General features: G+C 48.5%; 1 protein-coding gene across 3 annotated transcripts in view; it reads right to left on the reverse strand.

Annotated features, from left to right (window-relative positions):
- LOC142312523 (ABC-type organic anion transporter ABCA8-like) overlaps positions 1-15,904 on the reverse strand; it is a 150,414-nt gene that overhangs the window by 56,250 nt on the left and 78,260 nt on the right. For all 3 annotated transcript variants that reach the window (XM_075351491.1, XM_075351492.1, XM_075351493.1), the window contains exons 7-14: positions 6,287-6,425; positions 5,620-5,805; positions 4,415-4,562; positions 4,045-4,210; positions 1,440-1,498; positions 1,098-1,208; positions 771-928; positions 555-674 (exon numbers count right to left, since the gene is read on the reverse strand). In XM_075351491.1, the coding sequence (XP_075207606.1) occupies positions 555-674; positions 771-928; positions 1,098-1,208; positions 1,440-1,498; positions 4,045-4,210; positions 4,415-4,562; positions 5,620-5,805; positions 6,287-6,425 (1,087 nt within the window). The remainder of the gene's footprint in view (positions 1-554; positions 675-770; positions 929-1,097; positions 1,209-1,439; positions 1,499-4,044; positions 4,211-4,414; positions 4,563-5,619; positions 5,806-6,286; positions 6,426-15,904) is intronic.

Here is a 15,904-nt window from a genome sequence, read left to right on the forward strand (position 1 = left end):
AAGGGTGGAAGGAAGACATGCCACTCCCTATAATAGTATATGTGGAACTCAAGGGTGGAAGGAAGACATGCCACGCCCTATAATAGCATATGTGGAACTCAAGGGTGGAAGGAAGACATGCCACGCCCTATAATAGCATATGTGGAACTCAAGGGTGGAAGGAAGACATGCCACGCCCTATAATAGCATATGTGGAACTCAAGGGTGGAAGGAAGACATGCCACTCCCTATAATAGTATATGTGGAACTCAAGGGTGGAAGGAAGACATGCCACGCCCTATAATAGCATATGTGGAACTCAAGGGTGGAAGGAAGACATGCCACACCCTATAATAGTATATGTGGAACCCAAGGGTGGAAGGAAGACATGCCACACCCTATAATAGCATATGTGGAACTCAAGGGTGGAAGGAAGACATGCCACGCCCTATAATAGCATATGTGGAACTCAAGGGTGGAAGGAAGACATGCCACTCCCTATAATAGTGGCCATGATAACAAAAATGACAAGAAATGGACGCATCATGAGAAAACCCCCAATGAGGCCTCATTACCTCAGGATTTCCCAACAGTGCGATCGCAAGGGTCAACCTCCGCCTCTGCCCCCCGCTGAGCTCGCAGGCTTCGGTGTCCTCCATATTGTTCATATCCAGGTCAGTTATGACCTTCATCACCTAGAACATGGAAGAACGAGCGGAACGTGTAATAGGAGCCGGAGTGTAACGTGGCCCCCGCTGTAGACAGACACGTGTTTTACAGACAGCGCCTACCTCCGAATTCACTTCTCGAGGAGCGATGCCCTTAATCATGGAGAAAATTTCCAGATTTTCCCTCACGGTTAAAAAATCAAACTTCACATCAAACTGCGGGCAAAATCCGAGTGTGTTCTGCCTGTCCTGGAGGTCATGGCTGTAGATGGAGGCCGATCCTTTACAACAGAGGACAAAAACAAGAATCAGATCACTTTAAGGTGGAATGAAGACCCCTGGTTCCCTGCTTTGACTGTAAAGAATCCTTCTTGGGAAGTCTTTTCGTGTTCTCCTGGTGGTGGTGGCACAGAGTGATGTCAGTCATGTGTGAGGAGTAGTCTATCTCACCAGCAGTCGCTTTGCTCATCCCGCTCAGTATATTCAGCAGTGTTGTCTTTCCGGCTCCGCTGTGACCGAGCAGCGCTGTTATTTGTCCTTCATATACCTCCAAATCCAGATCTGGGGGGGGAGAGATCACAAATCTGATTATGTATAGGATGTGATAATCTGTATATATAACAACCGAGATCCATGAGCTGAAGGCTGATCACAGGCACTAGATATGAAGATCCCATTGTGCTTGCTTTGGGGTTGCTATGGCAACCCCACAGCAAGCACAATCAAGATCTCCTGAAAGAAAGGATAAATAGTGAGTTAGTATAAGTCGTCATTGCTTAACAAACTACTCACCTCTTAAGGCTTTGGTCGTGTTGTCTCTGCTGCTGAAGATTTTCTTAACTTTATTAAGCCTGCAGAAAGTGACAAAGAGACATTATCCAGGAGACAAATCACTCTATCTCTGTTGATCTTGGCCAACATCAGGACACAGATACTTGTGTCTTTATTGACGGAACCCTGAAGAAGCCACTAGGCGAAACACATGGGGATTGTTCCCCTATCTACCTCTATCTCTGTTGATCTTGGCCAACGTCAGGACACAGATACTTGTGTCTTTTATTGTCAGGATCGCGTCTGGTAATAAAAATGTTCTAGCTATTTAGGACACACACTTTGACCCTGAAGAAGCCACTAGGCGAAACACATGGGGTTGTTCCCCTATCTACCTCTATCTCTGTTGATCTTGGCCAAAATCAGAACAAAGATACTTTTGTCTTTATTGACGGGATTTAGGACACACACTTTGACCCTGAAGAAGCCACTGGGCGAAACACATGGAGTTGTTCCTCTATCTCTGTTGATCTTGGCCAACGTCAGAACACAGATACTTGTGTCTTTATTGACGGGATTTAGGACACACACTTTATTGATGGGATTTAGGACACACACTTTGACCTTCTAGGCGAAACACATGGTGTTGTTCCCCTATCTACCTCTATCTATGTTGATCTTGGCCAATGTCAGGCACCAGATACTCGTATCTTTATTGACGGGATTTAGGACTCACACTTTGACCCTAAAGAAGCCACTAGGCGAACACATGGGGTTGTTCCCCTATCTACCTCTATCTCTGTTGATCTTGGCCAACGTCAGGACACAGATACTCGTGTCTTTATTGACGGGATTTAGGACTCACACTTTGACCCTGAAGAAGCCACTAGGTGAAACAAATAGGGTTGTTCCCCTATCTACCTCTATCTCTGTTGATCTTGGCCAACGTCAGGACACAGATACTCGTGTCTTTTATTGTCAGCATCGCGTCTGGTAATAAAAAAGTACTAGCTATTTAGGACACACACTTTGACCCTGAAGAAGCCAGTAGGCGAAACACATGGAGTTGTTCCTCTATCTCTGTTGATCTTGGCAAACGTCAGAACACAGATGCTTGTGTCTTTATTGACGGGATTTAGGACACACACTTTATGGATGGGATTTAGGACACACACTTTGACCCTAAAGAAGCCACTAAGTGAAACACATGGGGTTGTTCCCCTATCTACCTCTATCTCTGTTGATCTTGGCCAAAATCAGAACAAAGATACTTTTGGCTTTATTGACGGGATTTAGGACACACACTTGACCCTGAAGAAGCCACTAGGCGAAACGCATGGAGTTGTTCCTCTATCTACCTCTATCTCTGTTGATCTTGGCCAATGTCAGGACACAGATACTCGTGTCTTTATTGACGGGATTTAGGACACACACTTTGACCCTGAAGAAGCCACTAGGCGAAACACATGGGGTTGTTCCCCTATCTACCTCTATCTCTGTTGATCTTGGCCAATGTCAGGCACCAGATACTCGTGTCTTTATTGACGGGATTTAGGACTCACACTTTGACCCTGAAGAAGCCACTAGGCGAAACACATGGGGTTGTTCCCCTATCTACCTCTATCTCTGTTGATCTTGGCCAACGTCAGGACACAGATACTCGTGTCTTTTATTGTCAGGATCGCGTCTGGTAATAAAAAAGTACTAGCTATTTAGGACACACACTTTGACCCTGAAGAAGCCACTAGGCGAAACACATGGAGTTGTTCCTCTATCTCTGTTGATCTTGGCCAACATCAGAACACAGATACTTGTGTCTTTATTGACGGGATTTAGGACTCACACTTTGACCCTAAAGAAGCCACTAGGCGAACACATGGGGTTGTTCCCCTATCTACCTCTATCTCTGTTGATCTTGGCCAACGTCAGGACACAGATACTCGTGTCTTTTATTGTCAGGATCGCGTCTGGTAATAAAAAAAGTACTAGCTATTTAGGACACACACTTTGACCCTGAAGAAGCCACTAGGCGAAACACATGGAGTTGTTCCTCTATCTCTGTTGATCTTGGCCAACATCAGAACACAGATACTTGTGTCTTTATTGACGGGATTTAGGACACATACTTTATTGGCGGGATTTAGGACACACTTGACCCTGAAGAAGCCACTAGGCGAAACGCACGGAGTTGTTCCTCTATCTATCTCTATCTCTGTTGATCTTGGCCAACGTTATTGACGGGATTTAGGACACACACTTTGACCCTAAAGAAGCCACTAGGCGAAACGCACGGAGTTGTTCCTCTATCTACCTCTATCTCTGTTGATCTTGGCCAATGTCAGGACACAGATACTCATGTCTTTTATTGACGGGATCGCACCTGGTAATAAGGAAGTACTGGCTATTTAGAATACACACTTTGACCTTGAAAAAGCCACTAGGCGAAACACATGGGATGTGTTCCTCTATGTCAGGTCCTTTCTAGGTTCTTGGGTTATTGTACTTTGTTACTTCTTGAACTGTATATTTCTTGGGCATATTATCTACGCATCATATTTCTATATATTTTATTAGGTTGGATTCGGTGATTATTTGTCTTTAGACTCCGCCACCTGCGCCCAGATACCTGATGGCCTCTTTTCCTGACAATTCAATGGGCACCTTCTCGATATGATCTTCGGCTCCGGGTCCGTCTCTGTCCATGGTCTCCAGGGGAATCGAGGTCATTTTCCCTTTTGACCAGTATGAGGGGCTCAGAAAGAAGAGCTGCTCCAGCTTCAGGCCATGTTTATCTGGTGGGACAAGAAACATCTGCTTCATATCACGAGGACGCCTGCAACAAGACCTTCCAAGATGAACGCCAACTCGGAGAAAAGTATCAGGGTCCTGACCCTCATCTCACAGAGCTTTCCATGCCAGTTCGAGCGGAGGAGGTCAGATACAGGATTTGCAGGGGTTTTTCGGTTTGGGAATATTGGGATAGAAGATGACCATACCTGCCAGGATCTTATCGAGATACAAGGTGAGGAGGATGTAGAGGACGGAGTCCAGCAGGAGGCCGATGTAGCTGGCGAGTATATGGCAGGAGTCCCCCACAATGTCCGAGAAGAAGACGCCCTGTAAGTCATTCTCCATGTGGATGCTCTGAAACCAGATACAAACCATATTTGTGTAAATCTCCCGTTCCTCAAAGTGGATATTTTGGGGTGTGCTGAAGACGTTTCCAAGAGGAGCTCAGTTGGACTTAAATGTCCCACTGCACATAGCGATTCACAGGGGCTCCTTTGCTGTCCCTCATACTAGGGGTCACTAGGCTATCCTGAACTTCAAGGTTACCCCTAATGGTTGAGTTGCTTGAGTCTTGTGCCTGGCTATGCTCCTGACCAGAACTAAATCTGATTTCCCCTCCCATCCAGGGAAGGAGTGAGATATAAAAACAGATAAAGACAGACTGAAACACTGCAAACTCACATGAACAAATAATGAGAAACTCAGGAGAAAAGCAAGAGCAGGAAGGTAGCAACAAAAAGACACCACAACCGCTCACAGCAACAAGTACTACAAGCATCTGGATCACCACAACTCACCAAACTATAGCTGGCATAGAAGGAATGATCCAGCCAGCATATATAGGAGGGGAGCAGATATGATTGGCTCCTCCACAACATGTGAACAAAGGTGACTAACAAGCAGACTAGCAGAGATTAGGTTTTGCTAGCCTTCCTAAAAACTACCAATTTGTTAGAGATATTATCAGGCGGAGTGTCAGAATCTGTAGTCAGAACAAATTCCAACGCCGCCATGACAGTCGGCGAAGTTTGAGCATTTAACAGGGCCCCCTCCCACAGCACATGCTGTTTAGAGAGGTAATATTCATGCCACAAGAGGATTGTCGTGAACGGTCAACTCCCAAAGAGTAGATGTAGCAGTACCCCCTGCACCCCCATAGTTATGGCCCCTCAGAATGGCGTTGGGAGCCACCAGTGAGCGATCGCTCTTGCAGGACAGACTGTTGGCTTCGGTGGAGCAGTCTGGAGCCCTGAGTCTCCATTACCGCTCCTAAAGGGTTGGTCAGAATGGGAGAGTTCTGACGAAGGACAATGATGAGGCAGAGGAGTCTACAGAAACCAGGTGGTGGCCATATCGGAGGTCTACCAGCAGAGACCGTCCAACAGAGCGATTAGCGTCTGAGCACATTTACCTCCGTGATCCCCAAAGAAAAGGCGAACGGAGGGAAGATGCACAGAAGGATCTCCAGAGGTTTGGGCAGGACCTTCACCAGTGGTAGGAGACTCAGGATGCTCATGAGGATCGTGGCGAAGAACCCAGCGGTAACCGTATGGTTAGGTGTCCGGTAAAGGGCGCACAACATGAACGTGAAGCTAACCTGCAAGAACGGAAGAAGGGTTAGAAAATGTTTGGTTACGGAAAAGGGACTGCGCAATGAGCCTCCACCTATTCTAGGATAATTGAGACCCCCTAACCTTGGAAAGGGCATTGCCTCATCTGCTTTACTCTCTTCTCTTGACCCACCATTCGTAGGACCCCCCTGACTCATTGCACCTTACTGTGTGTGGCCTCTTAATTTTCAGAATCTTGACCTACAGGAGAAGGAGATCCTCCATTTTAGGCCTTTGCTGTGGCTGAATGCCCATTGGGTTGTCTCGTCTGAGACCTTGATCTACACGAGTCACAAACAGAAAATTTTGCCGGGGAACAGTTTCAGCCATGTAGTATTACATACCAGCCATTAAGGAAGACTCGAGTCCTCCAGAACTGAATTATGTCCTATTCTTCCACCCTATCATTGCGGTTATTGGACCCTATGGTATAGATCCGTCATGAATGGCAGCACCCATGTAACCCACCATTGATATCCCGTAGAGAAAGAAGAGGAGAAGAATAACAGCGAAGGAGCTCTCCACAAAGACAAATATCCAAACGGAGAGAGTGATCACAGGCGCAAGAACCAAGAAGTAGACCACGTACAGCAATCCCCACGATAACCTGCGGAAGAAGAGGAGGATTATTCTGATCTGTGATAAGAACCGGCGCCTTCCCCACAAGGTCAGCGCACTGATCACTGAAATACTCTGTGCTGTTGGGGCGACCTGCATCCTCCATGCACGGATCCTTAAGCAGATACAAGCAACATATGGGTACGATGATGACTTGCATCTTCCCTATAAGATCAGCGCTCTCCTCTCCTGAAATACTCTGTGCTGCTGGGTCCTGCTCCTTCCTCTATGTATCTCTGTGTCCTCCTATAAGATCAGCGCTCTCCTCTCCTGAAATACTCTGTGCTGCTGGGACCTGCTCCTTCCTCTGTATCTCTGTGTCCTCCTATAACATCAGTGCTCTCCTCTCCTGAAATACTCTGTGCTGCTGGGACCTGCTCCTTCCTCTATGTATCTCTGTGTCCTCCTATAAGATCAGCGTTCTCCTCTCCTGAAATACTCTGTGCTGCTGGGACCTGCTCCTTCCTCTATGTATCTCTGTGTCCTCCTATAAGATCAGTGCTCTCCTCTCCTGAAATCCTCTGTGCTGCTGGGTCCTGCTCCTTCCTCTGTATCTCTGTGTCCTCCTATAAGATCAGTGCTCTCCTCTCCTGAAATACTCTGTGCTGCTGGGACATGCTCCTTCCTCTGTATCTCTGTGACCGCCTATAAGATCAGTGCTCTCCTCTCCTGAAATACTCTGTGCTGCTGGGACATGCTCCTTCCTCTGTATCTCTGTGACCGCCTATAAGATCAGTGCTCTCCTCTCCTGAAATACTCTGTGCTGCTGGGCCCTGCTCCTTCCTCTATGTATATCTGTGACCGCCTATAAGATCAGTGCTCTCCTCTCCTGAAATTCTCTGTGCTGCTGGGACCTACTCCTGTCTCTGTATCTCTGTGTCCTCCTATAAGATCAGTGCTCTCCTCTCCTGAAATACTCTGTGCTGCTGGGACCTGCTCCTTCCTCTATGTATCTCTGTGACCTCCTATAAGATCAGTGCTCTCCTCTCCTGAAATACTCTGTGCTGCTGGGACCTGCTCCTTCCTCTATGTATCTCTGTGACCTCCTATAAGATCAGCGCTCTCCTCTCCTGAAATACTCTGTGCTGCTGGGTCCTGCTCCTTCCTCTATGTATCTCTGTGTCCTCCTATAAGATCAGTGCTCTCCTCTCCTGAAATACTCTGTGCTGCTGGGTCCTGCTCCTTCCTCTATGTATTTCTGTGTCCTCCTATAAGATCAGTGCTCTCCTCTCCTGAAATACTCTGTGCTGCTGGGACCTGCTCCTTTCTCTGTATCTCTGTGTCCTCCTATAAGATCAGTGCTCTCCTCTCCTGAAATACTCTGTGCTGCTGGGACCTGCTCCGTCCTCTGTATCTCTGTGTGCTCCTATAAGATCAGTGCTCTCCTCTCCTGAAATACTCTGTGCTGCTGGGACCTGCTCCTTCCTCTATGTATCTCTGTGTCCTCCTATAAGATCAGTGCTCTCCTCTCCTGAAATACTCTGTGCTGCTGGGACCTGCTCCTTTCTCTGTATCTCTGTGTCCTCCTATAAGATCAGTGCTCTCCTCTCCTGAAATACTCTGTGCTGCTGGGACCTGCTCCGTCCTCTGTATCTCTGTGTGCTCCTATAAGATCAGTGCTCTCCTCTCCTGAAATACTCTGTGCTGCTGGGACCTGCTCCTTCCTCTACGTATCTCTGTGTCCTCCTATAAGATCAGCGCTCTCCTCTCCTGAAATACTCTGTGCTGCTGGGACCTGCTCCTTCCTCTATGTATCTCTGTGTCCTCCTATAAGATCAGTGCTCTCCTCTCCTGAAATACTCTGTGCTGCTGGGACCTGCTCCTTCCTCTATGTATCTCTGTGACCTCCTATAAGATCAGCGCTCTCTTCTCCTGAAATACTCTGTGCTGCTGGGACCTGCTCCTTCCTCTATGTATCTCTGTGTCCTCCTATAAGATCAGTGCTCTCCTCTCCTGACATACTCTGTGCTGCTGGGATGTGCTCCTTCCTCTATGTATCTCTGTGACCTCCTATAAGATCAGTGCTCTCCTCTCCTGACATACTCTGTGCTGCTGGGATGTGCTCCTTCCTCTATGTATCTCTGTGACCTCCTATAAGATCAGTGCTCTCCTCTCCTGACATACTCTGTGCTGCTGGGACCTGCTCCTTCCTCTGTATCTCTGTGACCTCCTATAAGATCAGCGCTCTCCTATCCTGAAATACTCTGTGCTGCTGGGACCTGCTCCTTCCTCTATGTATCTCTGTGTCCTCCTATAAGATCAGCGCTCTCCTCTCCTGAAATACTCTGTGCTGCTGGGACCTGCTCCTTCCTCTATGTATCTGTGTGTCCTCCTATAAGATCAGTGCTCTCCTCTCCTGAAATACTCTGTGCTGCTGGGACCTGCTCCTTCCTCTATGTATCTCTGTGACCTCCTATAAGATCAGTGTTCTCCTCTCCTGAAATACTCTGTGCTGCTGGGACCTGCTCCTTCCTCTATGTATCTCTGTGACCTCCTATAAGATCAGCGCTCCCCTCTCCTGAAATACTCTGTGCTGCTGGGACCTGCTCCTTCCTCTATGTGTCTCTGTGTCCTCCTATAAGATCAGCGCTCTCCTCTCCTGAAATACTCTGTGCTGCTGGGACCTGCTCCTTCCTCTATGTATCTCTGTGACCTCCTATAAGATCAGCGCTCTCTTCTCCTGAAATACTCTGTGCTGCTGGGACCTGCTCCTTCCTCTATGTATCTCTGTGTCCTCCTATAAGATCAGTGCTCTCCTCTCCTGACATACTCTGTGCTGCTGGGATGTGCTCCTTCCTCTATGTATCTCTGTGACCTCCTATAAGATCAGTGCTCTCCTCTCCTGACATACTCTGTGCTGCTGGGATGTGCTCCTTCCTCTATGTATCTCTGTGACCTCCTATAAGATCAGTGCTCTCCTCTCCTGACATACTCTGTGCTGCTGGGACATGCTCCTTCCTCTGTATCTCTGTGACCTCCTATAAGATCAGCGCTCTCCTATCCTGAAATACTCTGTGCTGCTGGGACCTGCTCCTTCCTCTATGTATCTCTGTGTCCTCCTATAAGATCAGCGCTCTCCTCTCCTGAAATACTCTGTGCTGCTGGGACCTGCTCCTTCCTCTATGTATCTGTGTGTCCTCCTATAAGATCAGTGCTCTCCTCTCCTGAAATACTCTGTGCTGCTGGGACCTGCTCCTTCCTCTATGTATCTCTGTGTCCTCCTATAAGATCAGTGCTCTCCTCTCCTGAAATACTCTGTGCTGCTGGGACCTGCTCCTTCCTCTATGTATCTCTGTGTCCTCCTATAAGATCAGCGCTCTCCTCTCCTGAAATACTCTGTGCTGCTGGGACCTGCTCCTTCCTCTATGTATCTGTGTGTCCTCCTATAAGATCAGTGCTCTCCTCTCCTGAAATACTCTGTGCTGCTGGGACCTGCTCCTTCCTCTATGTATCTCTGTGTCCTCCTATAAGATCAGTGCTCTCCTCTCCTGAAATACTCTGTGCTGCTGGGACCTGCTCCTTCCTCTATGTATCTCTGTGTCCTCCTATAAGATCAGCGCTCTCCTCTCCTGAAATACTCTGTGCTGCTGGGACCTGCTCCTTCCTCTGTATCTCTGTGACCTCCTATAAGATCAGCGCTCTCCTCTCCTGAAATACTCTGTGCTGCTGGGACCTGCTCCTTCCTCTATGTATCTCTGTGTCCTCCTATAAGATCAGCGCTCTCCTCTCCTGAAATACTCTGTGCTGCTGGGACCTGCTCCTTTCTCTATGTATCTGTGTGTCCTCCTATAAGATCAGTGCTCTCCTCTCCTGAAATACTCTGTGCTGCTGGGACCTGCTCCTTCCTCTATGTATCTCTGTGTCCTCCTATAAGATCAGTGCTCTCCTCTCCTGAAATACTCTGTGCTGCTGGGACCTGCTCCTTCCTCTATGTATCTCTGTGTCCTCCTATAAGATCAGCGCTCTCCTCTCCTGAAATACTCTGTGCTGTTGGGACCTGCTCCTTCCTCTGTATCTCTGTGACCTCCTATAAGATCAGTGCTCTCCTCTCCTGAAATACTCTGTGCTGCTGGGACCTGCTCCTTCCTCTATGTATCTCTGTGTCCTCCTATAAGATCAGTGCTCTCCTCTCCTGAAATACTCTGTGCTGCTGGGACCTGCTCCTTCCTCTGTATCTCTGTGACCTCCTATAAGATCAGTGCTCTCCTCTCCTGAAATACTCTGTGCTGCTGGGTCCTGCTCCTTCCTCTATGTATCTCTGTGTCCTCCTATAAGATCAGTGCTCTCCTCTCCTGAAATACTCTGTGCTGCTGGGACCTGCTCCTTCCTCTATGTATCTCTGTGTCCTCCTATAAGATCAGCGCTCTCCTCTCCTGAAATACTCTGTGCTGCTGGGACCTGCTCCTTCCTCTGTATCTCTGTGACCTCCTATAAGATCAGCGCTCTCCTCTCCTGAAATACTCTGTACTGCTGGGACCTGCTCCTTCCTCTATGTATCTCTGTGACCTCCTATAAGATCAGTGCTCTCCTCTCCTGAAATACTCTGTGCTGCTGGGTCCTGCTCCTTCCTCTATGTATCTCTGTGACCTCCTATAAGATCAGTGCTCTCCTCTCCTGAAATACTCTGTGCTGCTGGGACCTGCTCCTTCCTCTGTATCTCTGTGTCCTCCTATAAGATCAGTGTTCTCCTCTCCTGAAATACTCTGTGCTGCTGGGACCTGTTCTTTCCTCTATGTATCTCTGTGACCTCCTATAAGATCAGTGCTCTCCTCTCCTGAAATACTCTGTGCTGCTGGGACCTGCTCCTTCCTCTATGTATCTCTGTGTCATCCTATAAGATCAGTGCTCTCCTCTCCTGAAATACTCTGTGCTGCTGGGACCTGCTCCTTCCTCTATATATCTCTGTGTCCTCCTATAAGATCAGTGCTCTCCTCTCCTGAAATACTCTGTGCTGCTGAGTCCTGCTCCGTCCTCTGTATCTCTGTGTCCTCCTATAAGATCAGTGCTCTCCTCTCCTGACATACTCTGTGCTGCTGGGACCTGCTCCTTCCTCTATGTATCTCTGTGTCCTCCTATAAGATCAGCGCTCTCCTCTCCTGAAATACTCTGTGCTGCTGGGTCCTGCTCCTTCCTCTGTATCTCTGTGTCCTCCTATAAGATCAGCGCTCTCCTCTCCTGAAATACTCTGTGCTGCTGGGACCTGCTCCTTCCTCTATGTATCTCTGTGTCCTCCTATAAGATCAGTGCTCTCCTCTCCTGAAATACTCTGTGCTGCTGGGACCTGCTCCTTCCTCTATGTATCTCTGTGTCCTCCTATAAGATCAGTGCTCTCCTCTCCTGAAATACTCTGTGCTGCTGGGACCTGCTCCTTCCTCTATGTATCTCTGTGTCCTCCTATAAGATCAGTGCTCTCCTCTCCTGAAATACTCTGTGCTGCTGGGACCTGCTCCTTCCTCTATGTATCTCTGTGTCCTCCTATAAGATCAGTGCTCTCCTCTCCTGAAATACTCTGTGCTGCTGGGTCCTGCTCCTTCCTCTATGTATCTCTGTGTCCTCCTATAAGATCAGTGTTCTCCTCTCCTGAAATACTCTGTGCTGCTGGGACCTGCTCCTTCCTCTGTATCTCTGTGTCCTCCTATAAGATCAGCGCTCTCCTCTCCTGAGATACTCTGTGCTGCTGGGTCCTGCTCCTTCCTCTATGTATCTCTGTGTCCTCCTATAAGATCAGTGTTCTCCTCTCCTGAAATACTCTGTGCTGCTGGGACCTGCTCCTTCCTCTGTATCTCTGTGTCCTCCTATAAGATCAGTGCTCTCCTCTCCTGACATACTCTGTGCTGCTGGGACCTGCTCCTTCCTCTGTATCTCTGTGACCTCCTATAAGATCAGTGCTCTCCTCTCCTGACATACTCTGTGCTGCTGGGTCCTGCTCCTTCCTCTATGTATCTCTGTGACCTCCTATAAGATCAGTGTTCTCCTCTCCTGAAATACTCTGTGCTGCTGGGACCTGCTCCTTCCTCTATGTATCTCTGTGACCTCCTATAAGATCAGCGCTCTCCTATCCTGAAATACTCTGTGCTGCCGGGACCTGCTCCTTCCTCTATGTATCTGTGTGTCCTCCTATAAGATCAGTGCTCTCCTCTCCTGAAATACTCTGTGCTGCTGGGACCTGCTCCTTCCTCTATGTATCTGTGTGTCCTCCTATAAGATCAGTGCTCTCCTCTCCTGAAATACTCTGTGCTGCTGGGACCTGCTCCTTCCTCTATGTATCTGTGTGTCCTCCTATAAGATCAGTGCTCTCCTCTCCTGAAATACTCTGTGCTGCTGGGACCTGCTCCTTCTTCTGTATCTCTGTGTCCTCCTATAAGATCAGTGCTCTCCTCTCCTGAAATACTCTGTGCTGCTGGGACCTGCTCCTTCTTCTGTATCTCTGTGTCCTCCTATAAGATCAGTGCTCTCCTCTCCTGAAATACTCTGTGCTGCTGGGACCTGCTCCTTCCTCTATGTATCTCTGTGTCCTCCTATAAGATCACTGCTCTCCTCTCCTGAAATACTCTGTGCTGCTGGGACCTGCTCCTTCCTCTATGTATCTCTGTGTCCTCCTATAAGATCAGTGCTCTCTTCTCCTGAAATACTCTGTGCTGCTGGGACCTGCTCCTTCCTCTATGTATCTCTGTGTCCTCCTATAAGATCAGCGCTCTCCTCTCCTGAAATACTCTGTGCTGCTGGGACCTGCTCCTTCCTCTATGTATCTCTGTGACCTCCTATAAGATCAGTGCTCTCCTCTCCTGAAATACTCTGTGCTGCTGGGTCTTGCTCCTTCCTCTATGTATCTCTGTGTCCTCCTATAAGATCAGTGCTCTCCCCTCCTGAAGTACTCTGTGCTGCTGGGACCTGCTCCATCCTCTATGTATCTCTGTGTCCTCCTATAAGATCAGCGCTCTCCTCTCCTGAAATTCTCTGTGCTGCTGGGACCTGCTCCTTCCTCTATGTATCTCTGTGTCCTCCTATAAGATCAGTGCTCTTCTCTCCTGAAATACTCTGTGCTGCTGGGTCCTGCTCCGTCCTCTGTATCTCTGTGTGCTCCTATAAGATCAGTGCTCTCCTCTCCTGACATACTCTGTGCTGCTGAGACCTGCTCCTTCCTCTATGTATCTCTGTGTCCTCCTATAAGATCAGCGCTCTCCTCTCCTGAAATACTCTGTGCTGCTGGGTCCTGCTCCGTCCTCTGTATCTCTGTGTGCTCCTATAAGATCAGTGCTCTCCTCTCCTGAAATACACTGTGCTGCTGGGACCTGCTCCTTCCTCTATGTATCTCTGTGTCCTCCTATAAGATCAGCGCTCTCCTCTCCTGAAATACTCTGTGCTGCTGGGACCTGCTCCTTCCTCTATGTATCTCTGTGTCCTCCTATAAGATCAGTGCTCTCCTCTCCTGAAATACTCTGTGCTGCTGGGACCTGCTCCTTCCTCTGTATCTCTGTGTCCTCCTATAAGATCAGCGCTCTCCTCTCCTGAAATACTCTGTGCTGCTGGGACCTGCTCCTTCCTCTATGTATCTCTGTGTCCTCCTATAAGATCAGAGCTCTCCTCTCCTGACATACTCTGTGCTGCTGGGACCTGCTCCTTCCTCTATGTATCTCTGTGTCCTCCTATAAGATCAGTGCTCTCCTCTCCTGAAATACTCTGTGCTGCTGGGACCTGCTCCTTCCTCTATGTATCTCTGTGTCCTCCTATAAGATCAGAGCTCTCCTCTCCTGACATACTCTGTGCTGCTGGGACCTGCTCCTTCCTCTATGTATCTCTGTGTCCTCCTATAAGATCAGTGCTCTCCTCTCCTGAAATACTCTGTGCTGCTGGGACCTGCTCCTTCCTCTGTATCTCTGTGTCCTCCTATAAGATCAGCGCTCTCCTCTCCTGAAATACTCTGTGCTGCTGGGACCTGCTCCTTCCTCTATGTATCTCTGTGTCCTCCTATAAGATCAGCGCTCTCCTCTCCTGAAATACTCTGTGCTGCTGGGACCTGCTCCTTCCTCTATGTATCTCTGTGTCCTCCTATAAGATCAGTGCTCTCCTCTCCTGAAATACTCTGTGCTGCTGGGACCTGCTCCTTCCTCTATGTATCTCTGTGTCCTCATATAAGATCAGTGCTCTCCTCTCCTGAAATACTCTGTGCTGCTGGGACCTGCTCCTTCCTCTGTATCTCTGTGTCCTCCTATATGATCAGTGCTCTCCTCTCCTGAAATACTCTGTGCTGCTGGGACCTGCTCCTTCCTCTATGTATCTCTGTGTCCTCCTATAAGATCAGTGCTCTCCTCCTGAAATACTCTGTGCTGCTGGGACCTGCTCCTTCCTCTATGTATCTCTGTGTCCTCCTATAAGATCAGCGCTCTCCTCTCCTGAAATACTCTGTGCTGCTGGGTCCTGCTCCTTCCTCTATGTATCTCTGTGACCTCCTATAAGATCAGTGTTCTCCTCTCCTGAAATACACTGTGCTGCTGGGACCTGCTCCTTCCTCTGTATCTCTGTGTCCTCCTATAAGATCAGCGCTCTCCTCTCCTGAGATACTCTGTGCTGCTGGGACCTGCTCCTTCCTCTGTATCTCTGTGTCCTCCTATAAGATCAGCGCTCTCCTCTCCTGAAATACTCTGTGCTGCTGGGTCCTGCTCCTTCCTCTATGTATCTCTGTGTCCTCCTATAAGATCAGTGCTCTTCTCTCCTGAAATACTCTGTGCTGCTGGGTCCTGCTCCTTCCTCTATGTATCTCTGTGACCTCCTATAAGATCAGTGCTCACCTCTCCTGAAATACTCTGTGCTGCTGGGTCCTGCTCCTTCCTCTATGTATCTCTGTGTCCTCCTATAAGATCAGTGCTCTCCTCTCCTGACATACTCTGTGCTGCTGGGATGTGCTCCTTCCTCTATGTATCTCTGTGTCCTCCTATAAGATCAGCGCTCTCCTCTCCTGAAATACTCTGTGCTGCTGGGACCTGCTCCTTCCTCTATGTATCTCTGTGTCCTCCTATAAGATCAGTGTTCTCCTCTCCTGAAATACTCTGTGCTGCTGGGTCCTGCTCCTTCCTCTATGTATCTCTGTGTCCTCCTATAAGATCAGTGCTCTCCTCTCCTGAAATACTCTGTGCTGCTGGGACCTGCTCCTTCCTCTATGTATCTCTGTGTCCTCCTATAAGATCAGTGCTCTCCTCTCCTGAAATACTCTGTGCTGCTGGGTCCTGCTCCTTCCTCTATGTATCTCTGTGTCCTCCTATAAGATCAGTGTTCTCCTCTCCTGAAATACTCTGTGCTGCTGGGATCTGCTCCTTCCTCTGTATCTCTGTGTCCTCCTATAAGATCAGCGCTCTCCTCTCCTGAAATACTCTGTGCTGCTGGGATCTGCTCCTTCCTCTGTATCTCTGTGTCCTCCTATAAGATCAGCGCTCTCCTCTCCTGAAATACTCTGTGCTGCTGGGTCCTGCT

Source organism: Anomaloglossus baeobatrachus, chromosome 5 (assembly GCF_048569485.1).
Source record: "Anomaloglossus baeobatrachus isolate aAnoBae1 chromosome 5, aAnoBae1.hap1, whole genome shotgun sequence".
Classification (NCBI taxonomy): Eukaryota; Metazoa; Chordata; class Amphibia; order Anura; family Aromobatidae; genus Anomaloglossus; species Anomaloglossus baeobatrachus.